Source organism: Labeo rohita, chromosome 15 (assembly GCF_022985175.1).
Source record: "Labeo rohita strain BAU-BD-2019 chromosome 15, IGBB_LRoh.1.0, whole genome shotgun sequence".
Taxonomy (NCBI): Eukaryota; Metazoa; Chordata; class Actinopteri; order Cypriniformes; family Cyprinidae; genus Labeo; species Labeo rohita.
Genome location: NC_066883.1, coordinates 9,097,891 through 9,122,406, shown reverse-complemented (window position 1 = coordinate 9,122,406; position 24,516 = coordinate 9,097,891). Strand labels below are relative to the sequence as shown.

Here is a 24,516-nt window from a genome sequence, read left to right as displayed (position 1 = left end):
AATACAATTCCGTCATTAATGAATAACTACACAGGAACAAATGACCAATGCACTATTAACATTCTAGTAACTACTAATAACTAACAATAAACAATTAACGAATCAGTAATTCATAGCATTCAGTTGAATGTGGTACTTCACTATTAGCTAATCAGTAACTACTATTTTTTAATATCTCCCAGATAACTACTAAAAACTACTATATACATGCTCATAATTAATGTAAATAATGGAAAATGTATAATTAATTTTAAAGTGAATATCATGGTAACCCACTAGTAATGACTCAGGTATTACCAAGTACTTCAGAAGGAATTACTGATTATTTAGATCTGTATTCTACAGTGAAGATCATGATAACTCCTTAGTAATGACTAATGTCATTAAAAACTATTGAGGTTTTTGCAAGTTTCTGGAAAGTCATACTTTCGATGGCTTTGCTAACACTTAAGGCGTTACTAGTGGGTTACCATGATCTTCACTTTAGAATAAGGATCCAAATAATTATTCATTCCTTTAGAAGGATGTAGTAACACTTGAGTCATTACTATCCAAAACCTTACATATACCTCAATAGCTTACAATGTTTTCAGTCATTACTAGAGAGTTATCATGATCTTCACTTTAGAATATGGTTCCAAAAAAAAAAAAAAAAATTGTAATTCCTTCTGAAGTATTTGGTATTACCTGAGACTTAGTAGTTTGTTGGGAGTTATGAAGAAATAGTAGTTACTGATTAGCTAATAGTGAACTACCACTTTCAACTGAGCAATATTATTTACTGATTCGTTAATCAGAATTTCTTGTTAGTCAATAGTAGTTACTAAAATGTTAATAGTGCATTAGTCATTTGTTCCTGTGTAGTTATTCACTAGTGACGGAACTGTATTCTAAAGTGTTACCAAATGTCTTAATATCACTTCAAGTAAATTATGAACAACTACCTAAGAAATACACTATGTTTCAAAAATATAACTATCAAAACACCATCCAGATCAGGAAGCCCCGGTAGCAAAGGGTAGGAGCACACACCTACCATTTTAAAAGCATCCAACGCTGTTGATGCTTTTTTTCCTCAAAATGCCCGCATAGTCCCATTCGAAAAATTATTAAATAAAAAAATAAAAAAAAAAATGCTGGTTAAATATGTTTTGAAACATGGTAGCTATTTGGAGCTGGTTGATTTATGTTGGTCCTCAGCTGGTTATCAACTGGTTTAAGCTGGTTATAAGATGGTCCTGAGCAACTAGCTCCAGCTCAAGACCAACTCAGGACCAGCTTATAACCAGCTACCATGCTTCAAAACATGCTTAACCAGTATTTGCTTTTTTATTTTATTTTATTTTCATTTAGTTTTTTTTAGGGATGACCCATCTGTTTCAAAAGTGCCACCATAATACCCTTGCCCAAGATGCCAAATCCAGCCTCCATGAACAACTACCTTCCTGTAGTATTGACTGTATAGCCATGAGATGTTTGGAGTAGCTTGTCATGAATCACATCAAGCCATGCCTCCCAACCAGTTTGCAGTTTGCATATAAAGTGAACCAATCTAATTTTGTTTTTATGTGGAGCATAAATCTTAAATGTTAATATAACCTACCACAACATATGCCTGCCACAACCCATATTCTTTTGGAGCATCATACGTTTTTTTTTTTTTTTTTTGTTTTTGTTTTTGTTTTTTAAAGAAAAGTACAATTGGATGGCATGCCCTGCATTAGAAGTAAAAAGTAAACTTGGACTTCCTGAGCATATGCTGATGAACGATGTCTGCACAAGGAAGATGGTATATTGAAGCAATTCATAGAACAGCCCACAATTTATGCTGTGTTACGCTTACCAGAGGTGCGGGAAAATGACAAAGATCTGTGGACATTAAAGGAGAAGTCCACTTCTAGAACAAAAATTGACAGATAATTTACTCACCTCTAGCAAAACGATTGGTTATTTTCATAAAAATAATACAATTGAAATGCTTTTTAATCTCAAACGCTTGTCTTATCTTGCTCTGCCTGAACTCTGTGTATTCTGGTTCAAGACAGTTCACTGGACATGTCACCCACTGAGCATGTTTAGGATGTTCTGAATCAGCATATACGATAGCATGTTACAGTTCCTGCCATTATCCAGCAACTTCGCACAGCCACTGAAGAGGAGTGAATCAACACTCCACAGGCCACAATCAACAACCTGATCAACTCTATGCGAAGGAGATGTGTTGCACTGCGTGAGGCAAATGGTGGTCACACCAGATACTGACTGGTTTTCGCCCCCCCCCAATACAGTAAAACTGCACATTTTACAGTGGCCTTTTATTGTGACCAGCCTAAGGCACACCTATGCAGTAATCATGCTGTCTAATCAGCATCTTGATATGCCACACCTGTGAGGTGGATGGATTATCTCGGCAAAGGAGAAGTGGTCACTAACACAGATTTAGACAGATTTGTGAACAATATTTGAGAGAAATAGGCCTTTTGTGTACATAGAAAGAGATCTTTGAGTTCAGCTCATGAAAAATGGAGGCAAAAACAAAAGTGTAATTTTGGTCAGTGTATTTTGTATTTAAATAGTCTATTGATTTGAAATCCATTTGACTACTGTACATTTTTGACAATGCATACATTAGTTATGTGGTGACTGCATCCATTTCAGATGTACAATAACTGTTTTTCCCAAATACGTAAGTATAGTAAAACATATTTATTGTTGTACATTAATAATGCGGGCCCTGTATGAGCCTAGTAAAGGGGTTCCTGGGGGCTAAGTGAGGGCTGCCCATGCAGGGCCAACATTTTGCTAATGAGCAAAGTCTCAGTGGCCTTGCATTGGCAGCCAGCTAAGAACCCTACGGCTAGCTCTAAATGGGCATGTAAAGGGCAACCACAGGCTTGTTTGCAGGGGCGTACTGAACCCATTGCTAAGTGTTAGTGTCTCTAAAATCTGTTATAAAATCTAAAGTCTGTGATTAGGCTTGCTAATGATGGATTGGCTGGACAAATAGGAGGTAAGGAAAACATACTATCTAGTATTTGTGTAAGAGATCTTTTTTTTTTTTTTTTTTTTTTTTCTAGTTAAAAAAACTGATGTTTCAAAGTTTCTTAGAATTTGTCACATGCCAAATCACTGGTAAGCTTCCGGGCACCTGCGTGTGATGTGCTACATGGGCCAATGGGAAAAGGTCAATTTAACATGTTGTTCTTCTTCATTAAGTTATTCAATATAATAGTGTTGCTGTGACAACAGAACTATTAAACATTAGATTAATGTATAATTTATCTAGAAGCAGGGGGAAAAACATTTAGAGTTTTTTTTTTGTTGTTGTTTGTTTTGTTTTTTGTAATATTGCTATATAATAATTGTTTTATTTGTTTAAATAGTTTTTTTTTTTTTCTGTTGTGACAATAGAACAATTAAATATTACATTTATGTAGTATATATGTAGAAGCAGATAAATAAAGCTGCATATAAATATTTATTATGTTTTAAGGCCTATTGTAGCAAATGTTATCTGCTATCTGTCCTAATTTTTACTACATTCTAAAAAATGCTGGGTTAAAAACAACCCAACTTGGGTTATTTGGCATCCCAGCACTTTGTAAATAGTTGAACAGAAAACATGCTGGGTTATTTTTACTCAGCTGGTTGGGTTAAATGTTTTTACCACACATGCTAGGTTAAACTATTATTTAAAAATAATTATATTGCTGGCTTAAAATGGACTGGAACTTAAAAAAAAAAAAAAACACACACACATAATTACTAGAGGCAACAGCAATAATCAAAAGATGAACATTTATTATTAAGCAAGAACACATGGAAAAAATACAAGACAAATTGCAAATTTAATTTTAGGTGGTCTTAACTATTATGTACTTACATCTAAATTAATCATTTGACACAATGCACTTATTGTGTGCATGCATGTTTCACACTGTATATATAATATATATACAGTGGGTACGGAAAGTATTCAGACCCCCTTAAATTTTTCACTCTTTGTTATATTGCAGCCATTTGCTAAAATCATTTAAGTTCATTTTTTTTCCTCATTAATGTACACACAGCACCCCATATTGACAGAAAAACACAGAATTGTTGACATTTTTGCAGATTTATTAAAAAAAAAAAAAAACTGAAATATCATATGGTCCTAAGTATTCAGACCCTTTGCTGTGACACTCATATGTTTAACTCAGGTGCTGTCAATTTCTTCTGATCATCCTTGAGATGGTTCTACACCTTCATTTGAGTCCAGCTGTGTTTGATTATACTGATTGGACTTGATTAGGAAAGCCACACACCTGTCTATAATAAGACCTTACAGCTCACAGTGCATGTCAGAGCAAATGAGAATCATGAGGTCAAAGGAACTAAGAGCTCAGAGACAGGATTGTGGCAAGGCACAGATCTGGCCAAGGTGACAAAAAAATTTCTGCTGCACTTAAGGTTCCTAAGAGCACAGTGACCTCCATAATCCTTAAATTGAAAGATGTTTGGGATGACCAGAACCCTTCCTAGAGCTGGCTGTCCAGCCAAACTGAGCTATCGGGGGAGAAGAGCCTTGGTGAGAGAGGTAAAGAAGAACCCAAAGATCACTGTGGCTGAGCTCCAGAGATACAGTCAGGAGATGGGAGAAAGTTGTAAAACCATCACTGCAACCATCACTGCAGCCCTCCACCAGTCGGGGTTTTATGGCAGAGTGGCCCGACGGAAGCCTCTCCTCAGTGCAAGACACATGAAAGCCCGCATGGTGTTTGCTAAAAAAACACCTGAAGGACTCCAAGATGGTGAAAAATAAGATTCTCTGGTCTGATGAGACCAAGATAGAACTTTTTGGCCTTAATTCTAAGCAGTATGTGTGGAGAAAACCAGGCACTGCTCATCACCTGTCCAATACAGTCCCAACAGTGAAGCATGGTGGTGGCAGCATCATGCTGTGGGGGTGTTTTTCAGCTGCAGGGACAGGACGACTGGTTGCAATCGAGGGAAAGATGAATGCGGCCAAGTACAGTGATATCCTGGGCAAAAACTATCTCCAGAGTGCTCAGGACCTCAGACTGGGCCGAAGGTTTACCTTCCAACAAGACAATGACCCTAAGCACACAGCTAAAATAACGAAGGAGTGGCTTCACAACAACTCCGTGACTGTTCTTGAATGGCCCAGCCAGAGCCCTGACTTAAACCCAATTGAGCATCTCTGGAGAGACCTAAAAATGGCTGTCCACCAACGTTTACCATCCAACCTGACAGAACTGGAGAGGATCTGCAAGGAGGAATGGCAGAGGATCCCCAAATCCAGGTGTGAAAAACTTGTTGCATCTTTCCCAAAAAGACTCATGGCTGTATTAGATCAAAAGGGTGCTTCTACTAAATACTGAGCAAAGAGTCTGAATACTTAGGACCATGTGATATTTCAGTTTTTCTTGTTTAATAAATCTGCAAAAATGTCAACAATTCTGTGTTTTTCTGTCAATGTGGGGTGCTGTGTGTACATTAATGAGAAAAAAAAAATGAACTTAAATTATTTTAGCAAATGGCTGCAATATAACAAAGAGTGAAAAATTTAAGGAGGTCTGAATACTTTCTGTACCCACTGTATATCCTACCTTAATAGCAGGAAAAGTGTTTTGAAAGACAATATGAACACAATAAGTAAGCTGCACTTATTTTTTGATGTAAGTGTATAGTAGTTAAGGCCACCTAATATAAACTGGGACCCAGCATATAGTTTATAATATTACATATGGTCATGAACTGTACCCAAAAGTATTATGGAGACGTAAATACCAAAAAAGTCTTTAATAAACCCAGAACTTAGGGTAAATTCACACAAATCCACATGTACATCATTGCATGGGTAAAGAAAAAAAACAAACAAAAAAAAAAAACAAATAATAATAATAAAATGACCCAACAAGTTGAACCCAGCATAACAACATAGAAAAAGTAAAGTCATTTTGTGTTGGAACTGATGTATTGGCGAGAATATGATTGACAACTTTAAATAGCAGATAATTCCTCAAAATCTACATGTAGCATAGACAGACAGCTATTTTGACTTAAGAGAAAATAAGCCTTTAGAGAGCTTGTTAAAACTGTTTTCAGGGTTTGTGGTCAAGACAATTAGCATGAGACCAGTGTTCATATATAACAAACCAAATCGGACCTTTGCAAAACACTACAGGAAACATGGCAACAGAGAACATGGTAAGATTCCATGTAACTGTCTTGTAATTAAAACAAAAATAATTAATTAATTAATTAAAAAAGTATGCTACTGTTATAGGATTTCATATTTTCTTTCTTTCTTTATTATTATTATTTATTATTATTATTATTATTATTATTATTACTACTATTATTATTTTCTGTCTAAAGACTTCCTAGTTAAAGACCATGTTTAATTAGCTCTCCAATAACTCAATAACAACAACAAAATCTACATAATGGTTGCATATCATTCCAGATGGAGCCACCACTTGAGAATAAGTCCAGTGTCCTACTATTTACACTCTCTGGTCTCAATGAAACAATGGAAAACAGATTTGTGTTTTTTTCATTTACCACACTGTTTTATCCATTGATGGTCTTTTGTAATGTAACAGTAATTTTCACTATAATCTCACATAAGAAGCTTCACGAACCAATGTATCTGTTTATCTGTAATTTATGTGTAAATGGACTTTTTGGAACCTCTGGATTTTACCCTAAATTCATGTATGATTTATTATCACATGATCATGTGATTTCTTATGCTGGATGTATGATTCAGATATTGGTAATTTATTCATCTGCTTTGTGTGACCTTTTAACATTAACAGCAATGGCATATGACAGGTATGTGGCAATATGTAGACCACTGGAGTATCATTCAATAATGACCAGTCAGAGGGTTTTCCGATGTATCCTTTTCTGCTGGCTGATTTCATTGTTTTGCATTTCTGTTCTAATTATATTACTTGCTAGACTTACTTTATGTGGCTCTACTATTGAAAAGTTATATTGTGAGATTTGGGCAGTTGCAAAACTTTCATGTTTTTCCACAACAGTAAATAATGTGTTTGGGTACATTGTTATTCTCGGCTACGTTGGACATTCAGTATTTATATTTTGCTCGTACATTCAACTGATTAAAAAGTGCAGGAGGTCAATAGAGGGCAGGCACAAATTCATACAAACGTGTGTACCGCATCTGCTTTCACTCATCAATGTGACTGCTGCATTGTTATTTGATGTACTGTACAGTCGTTATGGCTCAAAAAATTTGCCACAAAGTGTGCGTAATTTCATGGCAATGGAATTCTTACTTGTACCACCCATTTTAAATCCCCTTATATATGGTCTAAATCTGAAAACAGTACGCCAGCAAGTTATTACACTGTTTTTCAAGAAACAGGGAATGTCTGGGTGATATTTTATTTAGTCAAAAGACCCTATGATTTTGTATTTCAGAATGATTGTGACCCTTTTTTATGTCAATGTCAATGTTTGTCAATGTCAAATAAACAGCTCTGATATAATTCACATTTAGTCTTCTGAAAATCTCTGTGTGTGCTTTAACTGGAGTGTTTAGCAGTGACAGATCTGCCATCCTTGGGGAAATATTTGATTACTACAATAGCATAATGCTCAGTTCACATACTTTGTGTACAGTCATTTTCCCAAAATACATACATTTCCTGCAAATACAACAATACAATCATAAACTACTGAAACAAGGAGGCAAATAGGGTGGCAAAGACACCAGTTCCAGTTCCTTTAGCAATGCCTAAAGACACTGTTACTAGTTCCAAAGTGACATTTTGAATTACTAATGACTGCTTGGGAACAAGCTACTTAAACAGTGTCACAAGAAAGTAGTTTTATACTAAAATAATAAATAAATAAATAAATAAATAAACAACTCAAAAACTAGTGAGACATTTACTTGGCCATGTCTCTATGTAAATCTAGTGTTTTGCATAGTTTTTGAGGGTTGTTAGGTGACAAAACAGGGATCTCCAACCTGCTCTTGGATCTACTGTCCTTTAGACATCAGTTTTAACTCTGCTCCAACACGCCTGCCTGTAACTGTCAAGTAACCCTGAAAACCTTGACAAGCGGCTTCAGGTGTGTTTGTTTGGGGTTGAACTTGAAATCTTTAGGACAGTAGCTCTACAATAGCAGGGCTGGAGACATCTATGTTAGAAAATATCATTTTTTCTTTTCTTTTCTTTTCTTTTCTTTTTTCTTTTCTTTTCTTTTCTTTTCTTTTGTCTCACAGTTGTTAGTAAACAATAAACGATTCATCCAGTAATAAAGAACTTGACATGGTATTTCTACTGCAGAGAAAAAAAAAGAAACTCTGCTGTACTTAGGAACCATCAGCTTGTGCATTGGCCTATGCCTGCTGTAGGGATGTGGCAGATGTCTGCTGCTGGATACTGAAGAATGATCTGCACTTATATATACAAAATGCAAACGTCAGGGAAATAATATTTAAATAATCTAATTTATATATTTCAAAGGATATATGGAGTCTTACAGATAAATGCTTCACCGTATAACAATGGAACAAACTGCTGGTTCGTCTGGCCAGAGGAGAGCTGGCCCCCCAACTGAGCCTGGTTTCTCCCAAGGTTTTTTTCTCCATTTCTGTCACTGATGGAGTTTTGGTTCCTTGCCATTGTCAACTCTGGCATGCTTAGTTGGGGACACTTAATTTCCAGCGACATTCTATACTATTTGAACTGAACTGAGCTGGATGATAACATCACTGAAATCAATGATGAATTGTCTTAAACTGAAAAATAAGTGTTTACTGTTGTCCTTTGCATTATTGACACACTATTTCCTATTTAATACTTTACAGCTGATTTCAAAGTCTGTATTGTTAAAAGCGCTATATAAATAAAAGTGACTTGACTATAAAGTCTGTTGCTGTTTCTAGCAACATCATGAACCATGCCACTTCTCTTTAATTTTAATATAATCTACAGTCATTGTGTCATATAAAATAGGATGGTCTGAAAAACCTAGGACTAGCTCACAAAAGTAGGATTTTCACATCTTTTCAATCATTTAACAAACAATTTGATTGACAGCAGTGGTTCTAGAGCGAAGTCAACCCAGGCTCATTGGAAATACGTGCCTCTACATACATTTCTGCAACACCGTAATTATGTACCTCACTGCACATTTCGCAGCAGTTTCAAAGTGGAATGTCCAAAGAGTGGCACTAAAACACACATTTAATACATTACCATGGCACATTTTTATTACTTTGGTACAGGCACATATTACTGCGTTTTTATTACGCTGCTTGAGATACGTATTGCAGTTGTTCAGAATTCAAATATCTAGGGCATGCTGCTAAAGGTTAATGCTTTATCGTATTGGAAATATCCCCTACACCAAACCCAACCCTAAACCTAACCAATAGTGTTAACAAATGCAAAAGTGATTTAAAAATATATTTGGTGATGCATCCGTGTGTAACGTGGGGAGTGAGGCAAGAGGCGAGCAGATCCAAATGCAAACTTTTATTCAAACGACGAGACAAAGACATGGTCAGACAGGCAGGGTCAGAACAGTAGCAAACAGGTATGTATGGGGCGAGACACAAGAATAGTCCGAGAGGCAGGCATGGGTCAATCTGTGGCGAACGTAATCCGATAGGGAAAGGCAAGGGAATAGTCCGTAAAACAAGCGAGAGTCCAGAAGGCAGGCGGCGAGACAGATGAGACGAGATGGCCAGGCGAGAAAGCTAAACACAGGAAACTAGGAACTCGGGAACTAAGGAACTAGGGAACTAGGAACTAGGAACTAGGAACTAGGGAACACGGGAACTAGGGAAACAACAATGCAATAAACCACAACGATAATCACAATACTCCGTGAGTAGCATGGGGAAAGACCGGGGCTTTTATAGAGCACCTGATTGGTCACAGGTGCTGACCCAATCAGTGCACTGGATGACGGGAGATGTAGTCCGGGGTGTAGTGTAACAGTCTGTGTGTAAGGACAGGGCGAGAGTGAAATCTGGTGGTGAGCGGACTGCAGGTCACCGACCAGATTCATGACATAGCCCCCCACCAAAGAGCGGCTTCCAGACGCTCCAACCCACCAACAGTCCAGGGGAGCAGTGGGGCGGGGGCGAAACAGGGCGAGGGTTGGAGGACCAGATCCTTGCGGAGGACCAGGTGACTGACGCAGGACCGGCAGGGCAGGAGCCCACCAGGGCAGGAGCCCACCAGCAGGGGGCGCAGGGACCCTCCAGGGTGGAGCAGGAGGTGCAGGGGCCCTCCAGGGCGGAGCAGGCACCTGCGTCATGGACTGGGACCTGGGGAGAGCAGGGACAGAGGAGGCAGACAGAATAAGAAGAGAAGCAGAGAGTTCATAAGGGAACGCCGCCTCCATAGGAGGTTCTACAGACAACGCTGACACCTCTGGAGGCATTGGCGCAGCTTCTCCGACGGGAGAGGCCTCTGGAGCTGACTCGTGGTCAGACGAGACCTCTGGAGCAGACTTGTGAACAGGCGAGACCTCTGGAGCAGACTTGTGAACAGGTGAGACCTCTGGAGCAGACTTGTGATCAGATGAGACCTCAGGAGCAGACTTGAGAACAGACAAGATCTCTGGAGCAGACTTGTGATCAGACGAGCCCTCATGAGCAGACTTGTGAACAGACATGACCTCAGGAGCAGACTTGTGAATGCTGGCCATCATGATAGGCCATGACCTTGGGGTGTCAGATGAGACATGGCGAGGCTCTGGGCAGTCAGACGGGACATGACTTGACTCTGGGCCGTCAGGCGGGACGTGACTTGATTCTGGGCCATCAGACGGGATGTAACTTGACTCTGGGCCGTCAGACGGGACGTGACTTGACTCTGGGCCGTCAGACGGGACGTGACTTGGTTCATGGAGATCAACTGAGGCTTGACTTGGCTCGTGGAGACCAGCTGTGGCTTGACCTGGCTTGTGAAGATCTGTAGTGACTTGACTTGGTTCATGGAGATCAGCGGTGACTTGACTTGGCCTGTAAAGATCAGTAGCAACTTGACCTGACTCGTGAAGATCAGCAGAGACTTGACTTGGCTCAGGAACGACGGCTCTGACTTGACTTGGCTCAGGAACGACAGCTTTGACTTTGCTTGACTCAGGAATGACGGCTGTGACTCTGCTTGACTCAGGAACGACCGCTGTGACTTTGCTTGACTCAGGAAGGACGGCTTTGACTTTGCTTGACTCAGGAATGACTGCTGTGACTTTGCTTGACTCAGGAACGACTGCTGTGACTTTGCTTGACTCAGGAACAACAGCTGTATCTTGACTTGACTTGGGAGAAACAGCTGTAGCTTGACTTGACTTAGGAAGAGCAGCTTTGACTTGCCTTGACACAGAAAACACAGCTTTAACTTGACTTGACCTGGGAAACACAGCTGCAACTTTACATGGCTCTGGTATGGCAGCTGTGATGTGACAGAGCTCCATTTTGTGAGCGCGCACCGGCGCGGCCGCCATCTTGTCCTCGGGCTCTGCTGTCGCTGCCATAGCATGAACGCACTCCGACGCGGCCGCCATTTTGTGAATGCGCTCCGGTTCACGAGTGGGTTGGGTGGCCAGCGTTACCGCGATGTCGCGCTCCTCATCCGCGACACTCACAGTAAAAGATGAGCCCACAGACAATAAAGCAAAGTCCATGAAAGCAGCCAGAGATGAGCGCAGACCCTCGCATCTCAGTCTCACCTTTAAAGGCTCATTTATGCCATCACAAAAGATTTTGATTAATATACAGTCCGGGAGATTAGCGATTGCCAGAAATTCGCAGATGTGCTGTTCGAGAGTTCGTGGACCTTGTTTTAATCTAAATAAAATCCGGGTTGTGTCCATACCTGTACAGCGTCCGTGGGTGAAGCTGCTGGATCCTGTTGGGACGGAGTATTCTGTAACGTGGGGAGTGAGGCGAGAGGCGAGCGGATCCAAATGCAAGCTTTTATTCAAACGATGAGACAAAGACATGGTCAGACAGGCAGGGTCAGAACAGTAGAAAACAGGTATGTATGGGGCGAGACACAAGAATAGTCTGAGAGGCAGGCGTGGGTCGATCCGTGGCGAATGTAATCCGATAGGGAAAGGCAAGGGACTAGTCCATAAAACGAGCGAGAGTCCAGAAGGCAGGCAGCGAGACAGACGAGACGAGATGGCCAGGCGAGAAAGCTAAACACAGGGAACTAGGAACTCGGGAACTAAGAATCTAGGGAACTAGGAACTAGGGAAACAACAATGCAATAAACCACAACGATAATCACAATACTCCGTGAGTAGCATGGGGAAAGACTGGGGCTTTTATAGCACGCCTGACTGGTCACAGGTGCTGACCCAATCAGTGCGCTGGATGATGGGAGATGTAGTCCGGGGTGTAGTGCAACAGTCTGTGTGTAAGGACAGGGCGAGAGCGGCATCTGGTGGTGAGCGGACCGCAGGTCACCGACCAGATTCATGACATCGTGCTATTTTAACTTTCTTATGCAGATTTGAGCTGTTTTGTCAAACATAGTTTCACGGGGTTCGAAACTGAGCTTTTCATCACCTAAGTGCAATGCCATATCGCTTGAGCTACTGAGCAAACTGACTGCATTAGAAAACTCATGCATATGAAGCTGTATATGTGACAACAATGTTCAAAAGTATCAATTTTCAAATTGCGCAGGATGTTAAAATAAACAAAACGAAAGTGTTGTGTTTATAATTTTGGTATATTCAGTGTTGTGGACAGGACAGATTTTCGCAAAGATTCATAAAAACCCCTTATACTAACTTTTGCTGTAAGTGAAGCTGGATCATGAATGATTCGCGCGAACATAGACCGATATATGTAGATCGTGAGGTGCATTCCCTTCACAAACAAATGTAATCTACCGCATCTTCAGCGGCTCAAATGTCGGGAGTAAATGACGACCACTGTGTTCACTATTACATCCAGCAACACAACACCGCAATTGCTCTTGTCTAACTTACATCCCTGCTCCAGCATCGAAACAAAGAGGGCGGACTGTGACAGCTGATTCGAGGTAAATTGCTCATGTCAATCAATTATCGTGGGAGCGGCCTCTGTCGGTGTGACGGCACACCGACAGGCATCTGAGAACGGCTCGATTTGAAAAAGGGAATATTATTTTTACATATTAATTAAAAACCACTACATGGATTTTTATCATTATAGGGTAGATTTGTACATACACTGCCAACACACATTAATGTTCAAACAACATGAAAAAGTGAACTTAGAATCCGATGACCCCTTTAAGAAAATCAGACTATCTGCATCAGCCGATATCATTCTGAATATTCGGTATCGGCAGAGAATATATATATATATATATATATATATACACAACAGGTGTTGTGTTTATAATTTTATATTTTATTACATTACCTTATAAACACAACACTTGTTGTGTGTGTATATATATATATATATATATATACATTTCTCTGCCAATACCGAATATTCAGAGTGATATCGGCTGATACCGATAGTTTGATTTTCTTAAGGAAATCACAAAACCACAAAACCAGTCATAAGGGTCCGTTTTTCAAAATTGGGATTTATACATCATCTGAAACCTGCAGAAATAAGCTTTCTATTGATGTATGGTTTGTTAGGATTGGATATTTCAATATTTGGACGAGATATAGCTATTTGAATATATGGAATCTGATGGTGCAAAAAAAATCTAAATATTGAGAAAATTGCCTTAAAAGTTGTCCAAATGAAATACTTATTAATGCACATTACTAATCAAAAATTAAGTTTTGATATATTTACAGTAGGAATTTTACAAAATATCTTAATGGAACATGATCTGTACTTAATATATTAATGATTTTATTGCTATAAATATACCCCAGCGACTTAAGACTGATTTTGTGGTCCAGGGTCACAAATACCTAATTCTTCAGCCACACACGAAATGATTTAAGATTATTGTTTAGGGAATGTTTAGCAGCAGGGGCATCGCTTGGGTTAATCATTCGGGGCTGGAGCCCCGAATGTTTTTACTCCAGCCCCGAATTTTTTTTTTTTTTTTTTTTTTTTTGTATGGCCTATGATTGGTCATTACACTTAAATCAAGTCGCGATATGGACTAGTATCTGTAAATATTATGCTGAAAAAGACTATTTAAATATGAATCCTGCATGTTCTGCGTGTCTTTTTATGAACGAACGGGGCGGACGCGCGGTTTCTTTACATGCGCTCGCAGTGATTTCAGCGCCCGCCGTTTCACTAAATGAGGACATAAATACATTAACAACATCTCCAGAACTGCTCTGAGAGTCACTTCATGAGCATTTCACTGTTTCATTTGAGTAAACCAAGTGTCAAATATACACACAGAAATGTAAAGGTATTTACGGCAACCCGTCGAAGTAAAAGTTCGGTTTAACTTTATTAACCATTCAGTATAATGTACGTGCCTACTACTAGTTCTACTCCGACGACGACTACTACTATTAATTAATAAAAATGTATACAAATTCCTCACACAATATTTCTTCCATGTTTTAAATTCGAATAGTAAATCCCCATTATTTACCAAAAATAAAAATATCATTAGAAGATCAATTTAATTAATATTTTATACCTTCATTTGATAACCAGAAAAATACACAACACAGAATTCCATAAGGCTATTGTAAAAATAAATAAAAGTTGTTTTTATGCATTCAAATAAACAGAGATGCTAAAACATATTTGGTAACAATAAAATGTAAGGTGAAAAAAAAAAAAAAATCTTAAAATTTTTTATTTATATAATTAACATATTTTTGTGAAGTTATAATTTTGTTATAATACTTTGATATGTTTGATTTGCAGTGATTACTATTTACTATTGCTCATAGTGTGACAAGCTCTTTAACCCCCAGTTTAATGCCCCCGGACCCCATCCAGGTTCAACTACCTGTGTCTAACAGAATCTTGTGTGAGCATGATGTGAGCTCCCACCCAACACCACTAGCCCCTGATGTTTTGGCATCACCCCGATGTTTTGAAATCCTAGAAATGACCCTGTTTAGCATTGTTTAGTTCATTGACAATAGTTTAATTTAAATTTATTATTTATTTATTTATTTATTTATCTGCAGTGGTCATGAAAATTATGAATTGTAATTGTGATAAAATATAAATGTGAAATTTCACTGGTATTGGTGGTATCACTTAATACAATTTTGATATTTTAAAATATTAACAAATAAGTATGTCATATATTGAGGTAAAAAAAAAATATACACATGCACCCCCTATTAGGAATTATTTTAAAAAGCCCAATATACAGTTAGTTGGTTGGTTGGTTTTGGTATATGGTTTCATGAAGAACATTCACAGTGCACAAAAGCTTCTTTATAATAGACAAAAGGTTCTCTAGATTATAAAAAATATCTCTCTTCATACTCAATGTCATATAATGCTATCAATGACACCAAAATGCTTCTTTTAAGAATACTTCACTATGAGTTTTTTGAGAAAACAAGAATTGTTTGTCTGTCACTGTTGCTTCCTGGTACTTTTTTTTTTTTTATGTGAACCGTTTGAAAAGATTAACAGTATTTTCTCATAGTATAGGTGAGAGACTGCACCTGTGGAAGCAGATAGTGTTTAGCTCTTCCATGTAACAGCACTAGATGTCCTCTAGAGGGTCTCGCCACACCAAGCTGCTTTCAACTAGGTCCTCATTCCAGGACTCGGGCCAGGGTTCAGTACTCTCCTCAAGGCAGCACAAGATATCCTTATCATGTGGAGAGGAGATCTGTGCACAATTGTGCCAAAAAACCTACAGAAAATTCATCAGAATCAGATAAAATGAAAATGTTACACTCGCTGCTCTGAGGTATACACAAGACATATACATATTAAATAATTAATAATAATAATAATAATAATAATAATAATAATAATAATAATAATAATAACAAATATATTACACTAGTGTGCTTGTGTTACTGTTTTTACTATAAAATATCAGTGATATTAAAGAATATTTTTTACAGAAAAAGTAATAAGCTTGTTATTAACTAAACTAACTAACATTACGTTTGCAACAAGTAATGAAAATTCTATGTTGTTGTTCATCAATATTACAGTAAAAACAAAAATACTGCAAAAATATTATTACAATTTAAAAATATCTGTTTTCTATTATAATATATTTTCCTGTGATGGCAAAGCTGAACACTCTGCTGAATGCTGAACAGTCAGTGTTTACAAAAACTCTTTGGTTACTGTCATTCTTGAAAATATGTTCTTTTGTGTTCGTTTGGAACCACAGAATTTTCATTTTTGCTTGTTATTTCTTTATTGTACACTTATCTTTCATTTGCCCAAGTGTATTGTCTTACTATGATGCAGCGGAAAAAAAACAAAAAAACAAAACAAAATAGGATTTGCAAATGTTTACCTTGTATCCATTGTCCTCTTTTCTGTTATTAGACGCAGTGATCATGACTCCAGCTGCAGCTCCATACTTCATCACAGCGTATGGCTGGAGGGCAAAAAGATGTAAAGACAATTCACTTGATTCAAGTTCAACTTTCTTTATTATCATTGCTCCCAAGTATCCTTCCCAATAACAACTCTGTTGAGACAAGTATTATAGTTCTTCTACTACTGTATTTTACATGTGTTTATGTACAGTGGGTACGGAAAGTATTCAGACCCCCTTAAATTTTTCACTCTTTGTTATATTGCAGCCATTTGCTAAAATCATTTAAGTTCATTTTTTTCCTCATTAATGTACACACAGCACCCCATATTGACAGAAAAACACAGAATTGTTGACATTTTTGCAGATTTATTAAAAAAAAAAAACTGAAATATTACATGGTCCTAAGTATTCAGACCCTTTGCTGTGACACTCATATATTTAACTCAGGTGCTGTCCATTTCTTCTGATTATCCTTGAGATGGTTCTACACCTTCATTTGAGTCCAGCTGTATTTGATTATACTGATTGGACTTGATTAGGAAAGCCACACACCTGTCTATATAAGACCTTACAGCTCACAGTGCATGTCAGAGCAAATGAGAATCATGAGGTCAAAGGAACTGCCTGAAGAGCTCAGAGACAGAATTGTGGCAAGGCACAGATCTGGCCAAGGTTACACAAAAATTTCTGCTGCACTTAAGGTTCCTAAGAGCACGGTGGCCTCCATAATCCTTAAATGGAAGATGTTTGGGACGACCAGAACCCTTCCTAGAGCTGGCCGTCCGGCCAAACTGAGCTGTCGGGGGAGAAGAGCCTTGGTGAGAGAGGTAAAGAAGAACCCAAAGATCACTGTGGCTGAGCTCCAGAGATGCAGTCGGGAGATGGGAGAAAGTTGTAGAAAGTCAGCCATCACTGCAGCCCTCCACCAGTCGGGGCTTTATGGCAGAGTGGCCCAACGGAAGCCTCTCCTCAGTGCAAGACACATGAAAGCCCGCATGGAGTTTGCTAAAAAACACCTGAAGGACTCCAAGATGGTGAGAAATAAGATTCTCTGGTCTGATGAGACCAAGATAGAACTTTTTGGCCTTAATTCTAAGCGGTATGTGTGGAGAAAACCAGGCACTGCTCATCAACAGTGAAGCATGGTGGTGGCAGCATCATGCTGTGGGGGTGTTTTTCAGCTGCAGGGACAGAACGACTGGTTGCAATCGAGGGAAAGATGAATGCGGCCAAGTACAGGGATATCCTGGACGAAAACCTTGTCCAGAGTGCTCAGGACCTCAGACTGGGCCGAAGGTTTACCTTCCAACAAGACAATGACCCTAAGCACACAGCTAAAATAACAAAGGAGTGGCTTCACAACAACTCTGTGACTGTTCTTGAATGGCCCAGCCAGAGCCCTGACTTAAACCCAATTGAGCATCTCTGGAGAGACCTAAAAATGGCTGTCCACCAATGTTTACCATCCAACCTGACAGAACTGGAGAGGATCTGCAAGGAGGAATGGCAGAGGATCTCCAAATCCAGGTGTGAAAAACTTGTTGCATCTTTCCCAAAAAGACTCATGACTGTATTAGATCAAAAGGGTGCTTCTACTAAATACTGAGCAAAGGGTCTGAATACTTAGGACCATGTGATATTTCAGTTTTTAATAAATCTGCAAAAATGTCAACAATTCTGTGTTTTTCTGTCAATATGGGGTGCTGTGTGTACATTAATGAAAAAAAAAAAATGAAAAGATAGACAGGGATATTTTTACAAGGCATAACAGCTGAATAAGCTGTTGTCATAATTCAAGGTTCATGTCTTCTTTGGACATTGACTTAATCTGGTTTTAGCAATTGTGTTATTGTTTTACCATGACATAAATAATTTGTGTATTATGTGTGTTATTTGAATATTAACATAGTCAAGGTAATGATTAAACCAGAAATTACAAGACAGAGTTGGCGAGTAAACGATATGTACCTTAACCTCTAACGCTATAGTACTTATGGCTCCAAAAATGTGTTTTCGCTGCATAAAGAATAACACTGATGAATGGACTCAGCACGTGCCTGAATGCAGCACTATTGTTCAGTGCAGGAAGCGAGAATGTTTTCTCTAACTACTTTCTCTTACTGCTCTTGACTCACAGCGGGCAGTTTTGCTGGTCCTTTTGCAGTTTGCGCATTTTACTTGCAAAATGGAATGGTTAGCACTTTATTTTACTGTTCAACATGTACATACTACTTATTATAAAAAGGGCTGCACAATAAATCGGAATGAAATCGCAATTACGATCAATCAAAAGCTACGATTGTCATGCGTGTCTTTCAGTGAAGCAGGGTTCTGTGATCAGCAGTAAATCTCCATCTGAAAGCCAGAGGACACTCTAGTGCAGAAACTCCCAATAGCCCAAAGAAAACACCCAGGAAATGCCTATCGCTGCAGCTGAATAAAAAGAAGATTTAACTGCTTTCTTTGATTCAGTGTAACTAATAAACACCCAATTAAGACAATGTATGGTTTATCCTTCTTATTATTATGATTTTCCTTATAATACAAGTATACAATAATGCAATGCCTTTATCACTGCTTAGAATACTATAAATACTATTTGTACTTTATTCTGTCTAAAAAGCCACATCATTCACAGAAGGATTTATTTCAAACACTTGACTGACATTAGTTTGGCATAAAAACATGTTATTAAATATGGTATTTTCACATGCTTTCAGATGTAGCAGCATTTCTACACAAAGCCGTAGTTCACTGAGAAGCTACTCAAACAGTTGTCATAATCGCAAACGATTTCTTTCAAATTCATAATCGCTCAATTAAATCGTCTGCGATAATGAACGCGATGTAATGTTGCTTTGCAGTGAACTATGGCTCTGTGTGCTCCATCTGAACTGCTGGAGATTTACTACTGATTACACAGAAAGGAACAGAACACAACACAATACATTTAAGCTAGTTTAACAAGCATTTTAGATATAAAATATGTAACATTTAAAGGTAGCATTTTAATGTTAGTGTATTCAACCATTCTCTGTAATCACTTTTTACTAAAATAGTGCTAATTCTCTTTCTAATTATGTATATATAAAATAACCAGATAAAATAACCCAACAAGTTGAACGCAGCTAATAATAATAATAATAATAATAATAATAATAATAATAATTGTCATTTGTAACATAAATTACAGAGAATATGATTGCAACTTTAAACAGAGATAATTCCTCTAAATCTACATGCAGCATAGACAGACAGCTATTTTGACTTAAGTGATAAGAAGCCTTTAGAGAGCTTGTTAAAACTGTTTTCAGTGTTTGTGGTCAAGACAATTAGCATGAGACCAAATAAGCAAACCAAATTGAACCTTTGCAAAACAGGAAACATGCCAACAGAGAACATGGAAAGATTTCATGTAACTGTCTTGTAACTGAAAAAAAAAAAAAAAAAAAAAACTTTTAAAGGATTTCATATTTTCTTTCTTTCTTTCTTTATTATTATTATTATTATTATTATTATTATTATTATTATTTTCCATCTACAGACTTCCTAGTTAAAGACCATGTCTAATTAGCTTTCCAATAACTAATAATAATAATAACAACAACAACAACAACAACAACAAAATCTACATAATGGTTACATATCATTCCAGATGCAGCCACCACTGGAGAATGAGTCCAGTGTCCTAGTATTTACACTCTCTGGTCTCAATGAAACAATGGAAAACAGATTTGTGTTTTTTTCTTTCACCACACTGTTTTATCCATTGATGGTCTTTTGTAATGTAACAGTAATTTTCACTATAATCTCACATAAGAAGCTTCACGAACCAATGTATTTGTTTATCTGTAATTTATGTGTAAATGGACTTTTTGGAACCTCTGGATTTTACCCTAAATTCATGTATGATTTATTATCACATGATCATGTGATTTCTTATGTTGGATGCATGATTCATGATATTTGTCATTTATTCGTCTGCTTTGTGTGATTTTTCAACATTAACAGTGATGGCATATGACAGGTATGTGGCAATATGTAGACCACTGGAGTATCATTCAATAATGACCAGTCAGAAGGTTTTTCAATGTATCGTTTTCTGCTGGCTGACTCCATTTATTTGCATGTCTGTTCTAATTATATTAATTGCTAGACTCACCTTATGTGGCTCTACTATTGAAAAGTTATACTGTGAGATTTGGGCGGTTGCAAAACTTTCATGTTTTTCCACAACAGTAAATAATGTGTTTGGGTACATTGTTATTCTTGCCTACTTTGGACATGCAGTATTGATATTTTGCTCGTACATTCACTTGATTAAAAAGTGCAGGATGTCAATAGAAGGCAGGCACAAATTCATACAAACGTGTGTACCACATCTGCTTTCACTCATCAACGTGACTACTGCATTGTTATTTGATGTACTGTACAGTCGTTATGGCTCAAAAAATTTGCCACAAAGTGTGCGTAATTTCATGGCTTTGGAATTCTTACTTGTACCACCTATTTTAAATCCCCTTATATATGGTCTAAATTTGAAAACAGTACGCCAGCAAGTTATTACACTGTTTTTCAAGAAACAAGTGGGAATATCTGAGTGATATATTTCAGAATAATCGTGACTCTTTTTTTTTGAAGATTTACTTTTTGGATATTGTTCATAGACAACAATCAAACTTGTCAATGTCGATGTTTGTTAATGACAAATAAACAGCTCTGATATAATTCACATTTGCTCCTCTAAAAAATATCTGTGTGTGCTTTAATAGCAGTCTGTGTTTATAAACAGTTTTATAAAAATATTTCATTACTACAATAGCATAATGTTCAGTTCACATACTTTGTGTACAGTCATTTTCCCATTCACTGCCATATTGTCAAGTCATCGAATATATAAATTTCCTGTAAATACAACAATGTAATCATAAACTACTGAAACAAGGAGGCAAAGAGGGTGGCAAAGACACCAGTTCCAGTTTCCAGAGCATGTTCCTTTAGCAATGCCCAAAGACACTGTTACTAGTTCCAAAGTGACATTTCGAATTACTAATGACTGCTTGGGAACAAGATACTTAAACAGTGTCACAAGAAACTAGTTATATACTAAAATAATAATAAATAAATAAGTTAACAACTTAACAACTGAGAACATTTTACTTGGCCAATTCATGTTTCTATTTAAATCTAGTGTTTTGCATAGTTTTTGAGGGTTGTGTTTAGGGCCTTGGGGTAGAGTTAGGTGAAAAAACAGGGATCTCCAACCTGCTCCTGGAGCTACCGTCCTCTAGAAATCAGTTTTTAACCCTGCCTGTAATTGTCAAGTAACCCTGAAAGCCTTGACAGGTGGCTTCAGGTGTGTTTGTTTGGGGTTGAAGTTAAAATCTTTCAGATGGTAACTCTACAGTAGCAGGGCTGGAAACATGTGATAGAAAATATATATTTTTCCCCCCTTATTTTCCCCTTTTCTTTTCTTTTCTTTTCTTTTCTTTTCTTTTCTTTTCTTTTCTTTTCTTTTCTTTTTTTGTTTGTCTCACAATAATTAGTAAACAATAAATGGTTCATCTGGTAAAAAATAACTTGTCATGGTAATTCTACTGCAGAGAGAACAATTTGATTGACAGCAGTGGTTCTAGAGGCAAAGTTGTCCTGAGTAAAAAAAAAAAAAACACTGAATGCACAATTGTTTTTTGCAAAATTCATAGGCCAATGACGGCCATGTTTTTTTTAAGATACGTAAATGTCCTTATAGACCCTTGTGGCACTTTGGACCTAGACCGTGCACAGTGATTTTCATGATTATAGGACAAATGGTTATGTAAGTATAGCCATTTTTATGTTATTTCCCTCTTATAGCGCCACCAAGCTCCGTGATTTCTGTGCTGTGACCTCAGATTGAGCTCTTGCACCGTGTCTACACTGGACACAACAAAGATATCTCACTCCATTCAGGAGTTTTAGACATTGTACTAAAAGTGGCCCTGCCCTTTTCGAATGTTTTGGTGTCCCTTGGTGACAGTTTTTTTTTTTTTTGATAATTATTGATATTCACTCTCCAGAGAATCTTCCTGCACTGGCTTGGTTCCAATCGGGCCAACAACCTAGGATTAGTTTGCAAAAGTAGGTTTTTCAAAAAAGCCAAAATACCAGAAAATTTCACTCCCGGCTCATAATATAATCTAACTGATTTTGTACTTTTGATTGCTGTAGCACCCCCGTCAGGCCAGTTGGGGCAAGCCTTGGTGACGTTGTCGGCAGTGTGAGTACTACCATCCCTCCACAGTTTGGTCCGCAAGATCTGCTTTACATGGAGATTGTTGATCCTTGGCTATTCTAACAATTACAATAGGGTTTCAGCGCTTAGCACTTGAACCACTACAAATGTCCAGTCTACCCAACAGATAAAAATGATAGTCCAGAAGTATTAATATCTTATTTACTTCTCTTAGGTAAGGCTACACATATAAAGGTTTGACCTTTTCTTTCTATCTTTTAAAAGTAATTATTTGTTGTTCATCTAATTGTGAACTTGAGTCTGGCTCTGGTTTCTATGACAAGGGCCATGACAACAAGATTTTGTTGGAGTTGATTATCATCTACCCAGGCAGGAATTTACATATGAAACTGCAAAAAATATGACCAAAAACATAAGTAAATAGGAAAATAAACAAATCTGATGGAATATAATTTCATATTTCGTGCCAACACTCAGATTAAACATCAGATGCAATTTTATTACTTCTTTGTGCAGGAAACCAGGTAAACATTCTTTCTGAACAAAATAAAGCAATCATGTTGTTAAATTGTGTATTACAGATGCCATAATTATCTAGTGTTGGACCTAATAGCAGGAAAATGAATGGCAACTTAAATTGTACATAAATAAAATTCTACCTGGGGGCACAGATTGGCATAGACAGGCAGTTATTTTAACTTAAAGGAGAACTCCACTTCCAGAACAACAATTCACATATAATGTACTCACCCTCTTGCACTGAACAAAAGTAATTTGTTAAGTTTACTTAATTAAATTGTGCAAACTTGTTGCCTTAATTCAATTAAGTAATTTTTACTTAACTATATTAAGTGTAATTTAAGTCTTATCTACTAATACATTAAAAGTATTCCTTACTTATTTTGAGTTCAATTTACTTAAGCCATTTAAGTTTTGGTAACTTAACTGAATCTGTGATCTGAGGAACACTGAGAGTAACTCAGAATCACTGATTCCCAGAATGCATTGGGGCATGAATAAATTATGCAATTACATTGTTTTACTGTTTTTTTTTTTTATTTTATTATTATTATTATTATTATTTTTATTTGCTGTTTAATGTCAGTAGTAGCACAACAAAAAGAGCAAAAAATGGTTATTGTTAAATAAATAAATTACTGAATTGTTACCATTGTTGTGGTTAGTGCGCTGAATGTTGAAATCTGTGTGTGACTCAGGTGTGGTTGATTTATTAAATGTTACAGGATTATATCAGCCCAATTAAAAGTTTCACAAGGTATTTATGAAAAGCAATAAAATCATAAAAGATCTTTAATCAACATGAAAAGTGCACTAGCTAACTATTTAATTAAAAGTTAGATCACCTTTTTTAAAGCTATCTATTCACTATTTCTCTTTATTTGAAATCAAACAACTGTGTTTTCATGATGCATTAATGCATTGATAGAAAAATAATTAAAAACTTTTTGAAGTTCCAAGTGCCCAACCAAAGGGATCACTAACCACTATAATGGTGAGATAAAACAAAAAATATTTTAGGAAAATTAACATCAATTTATAAAGTCAGCTTATGTGATGTTCTCTCACATTTTTCAGTTGTTTTGACAATTTAACATTCAAGATGACTTTGGGAAATGACTGAATGCAACTAGAAAAAGATTACTTTCAAAGTGAAAGTGAAAGAAAGTTACTTTTTTACAGTGTGTCATCCAAGATGTTCATGTCTTTCTGTCTTCAGTCGTGAAGAAATTATGGTTATTGAGGAAAGCATTTTAGGATTTTTCTCCATATAATGGACTTCATTGG

General features: G+C 37.2%; 1 protein-coding gene and 1 pseudogene across 1 annotated transcript; both read left to right on the top strand.

Annotated features, from left to right (window-relative positions):
* Positions 1-6,195: 6,195 nt before the first annotated feature.
* On the top strand, positions 6,196-7,417 carry LOC127177491 (olfactory receptor 1D2-like). The gene is made up of 2 exons (XM_051129790.1): positions 6,196-6,213; positions 6,473-7,417. The coding sequence occupies exons 1-2, from the start codon at positions 6,196-6,198 to the stop codon at positions 7,415-7,417; spliced, it is 963 nt and encodes a 320-aa protein (XP_050985747.1).
* Positions 7,418-20,130: 12,713 nt separating this feature from the next.
* On the top strand, positions 20,131-21,079 carry LOC127176754 (olfactory receptor 52Z1P-like; annotated as a pseudogene).
* Positions 21,080-24,516: the final 3,437 nt, after the last annotated feature.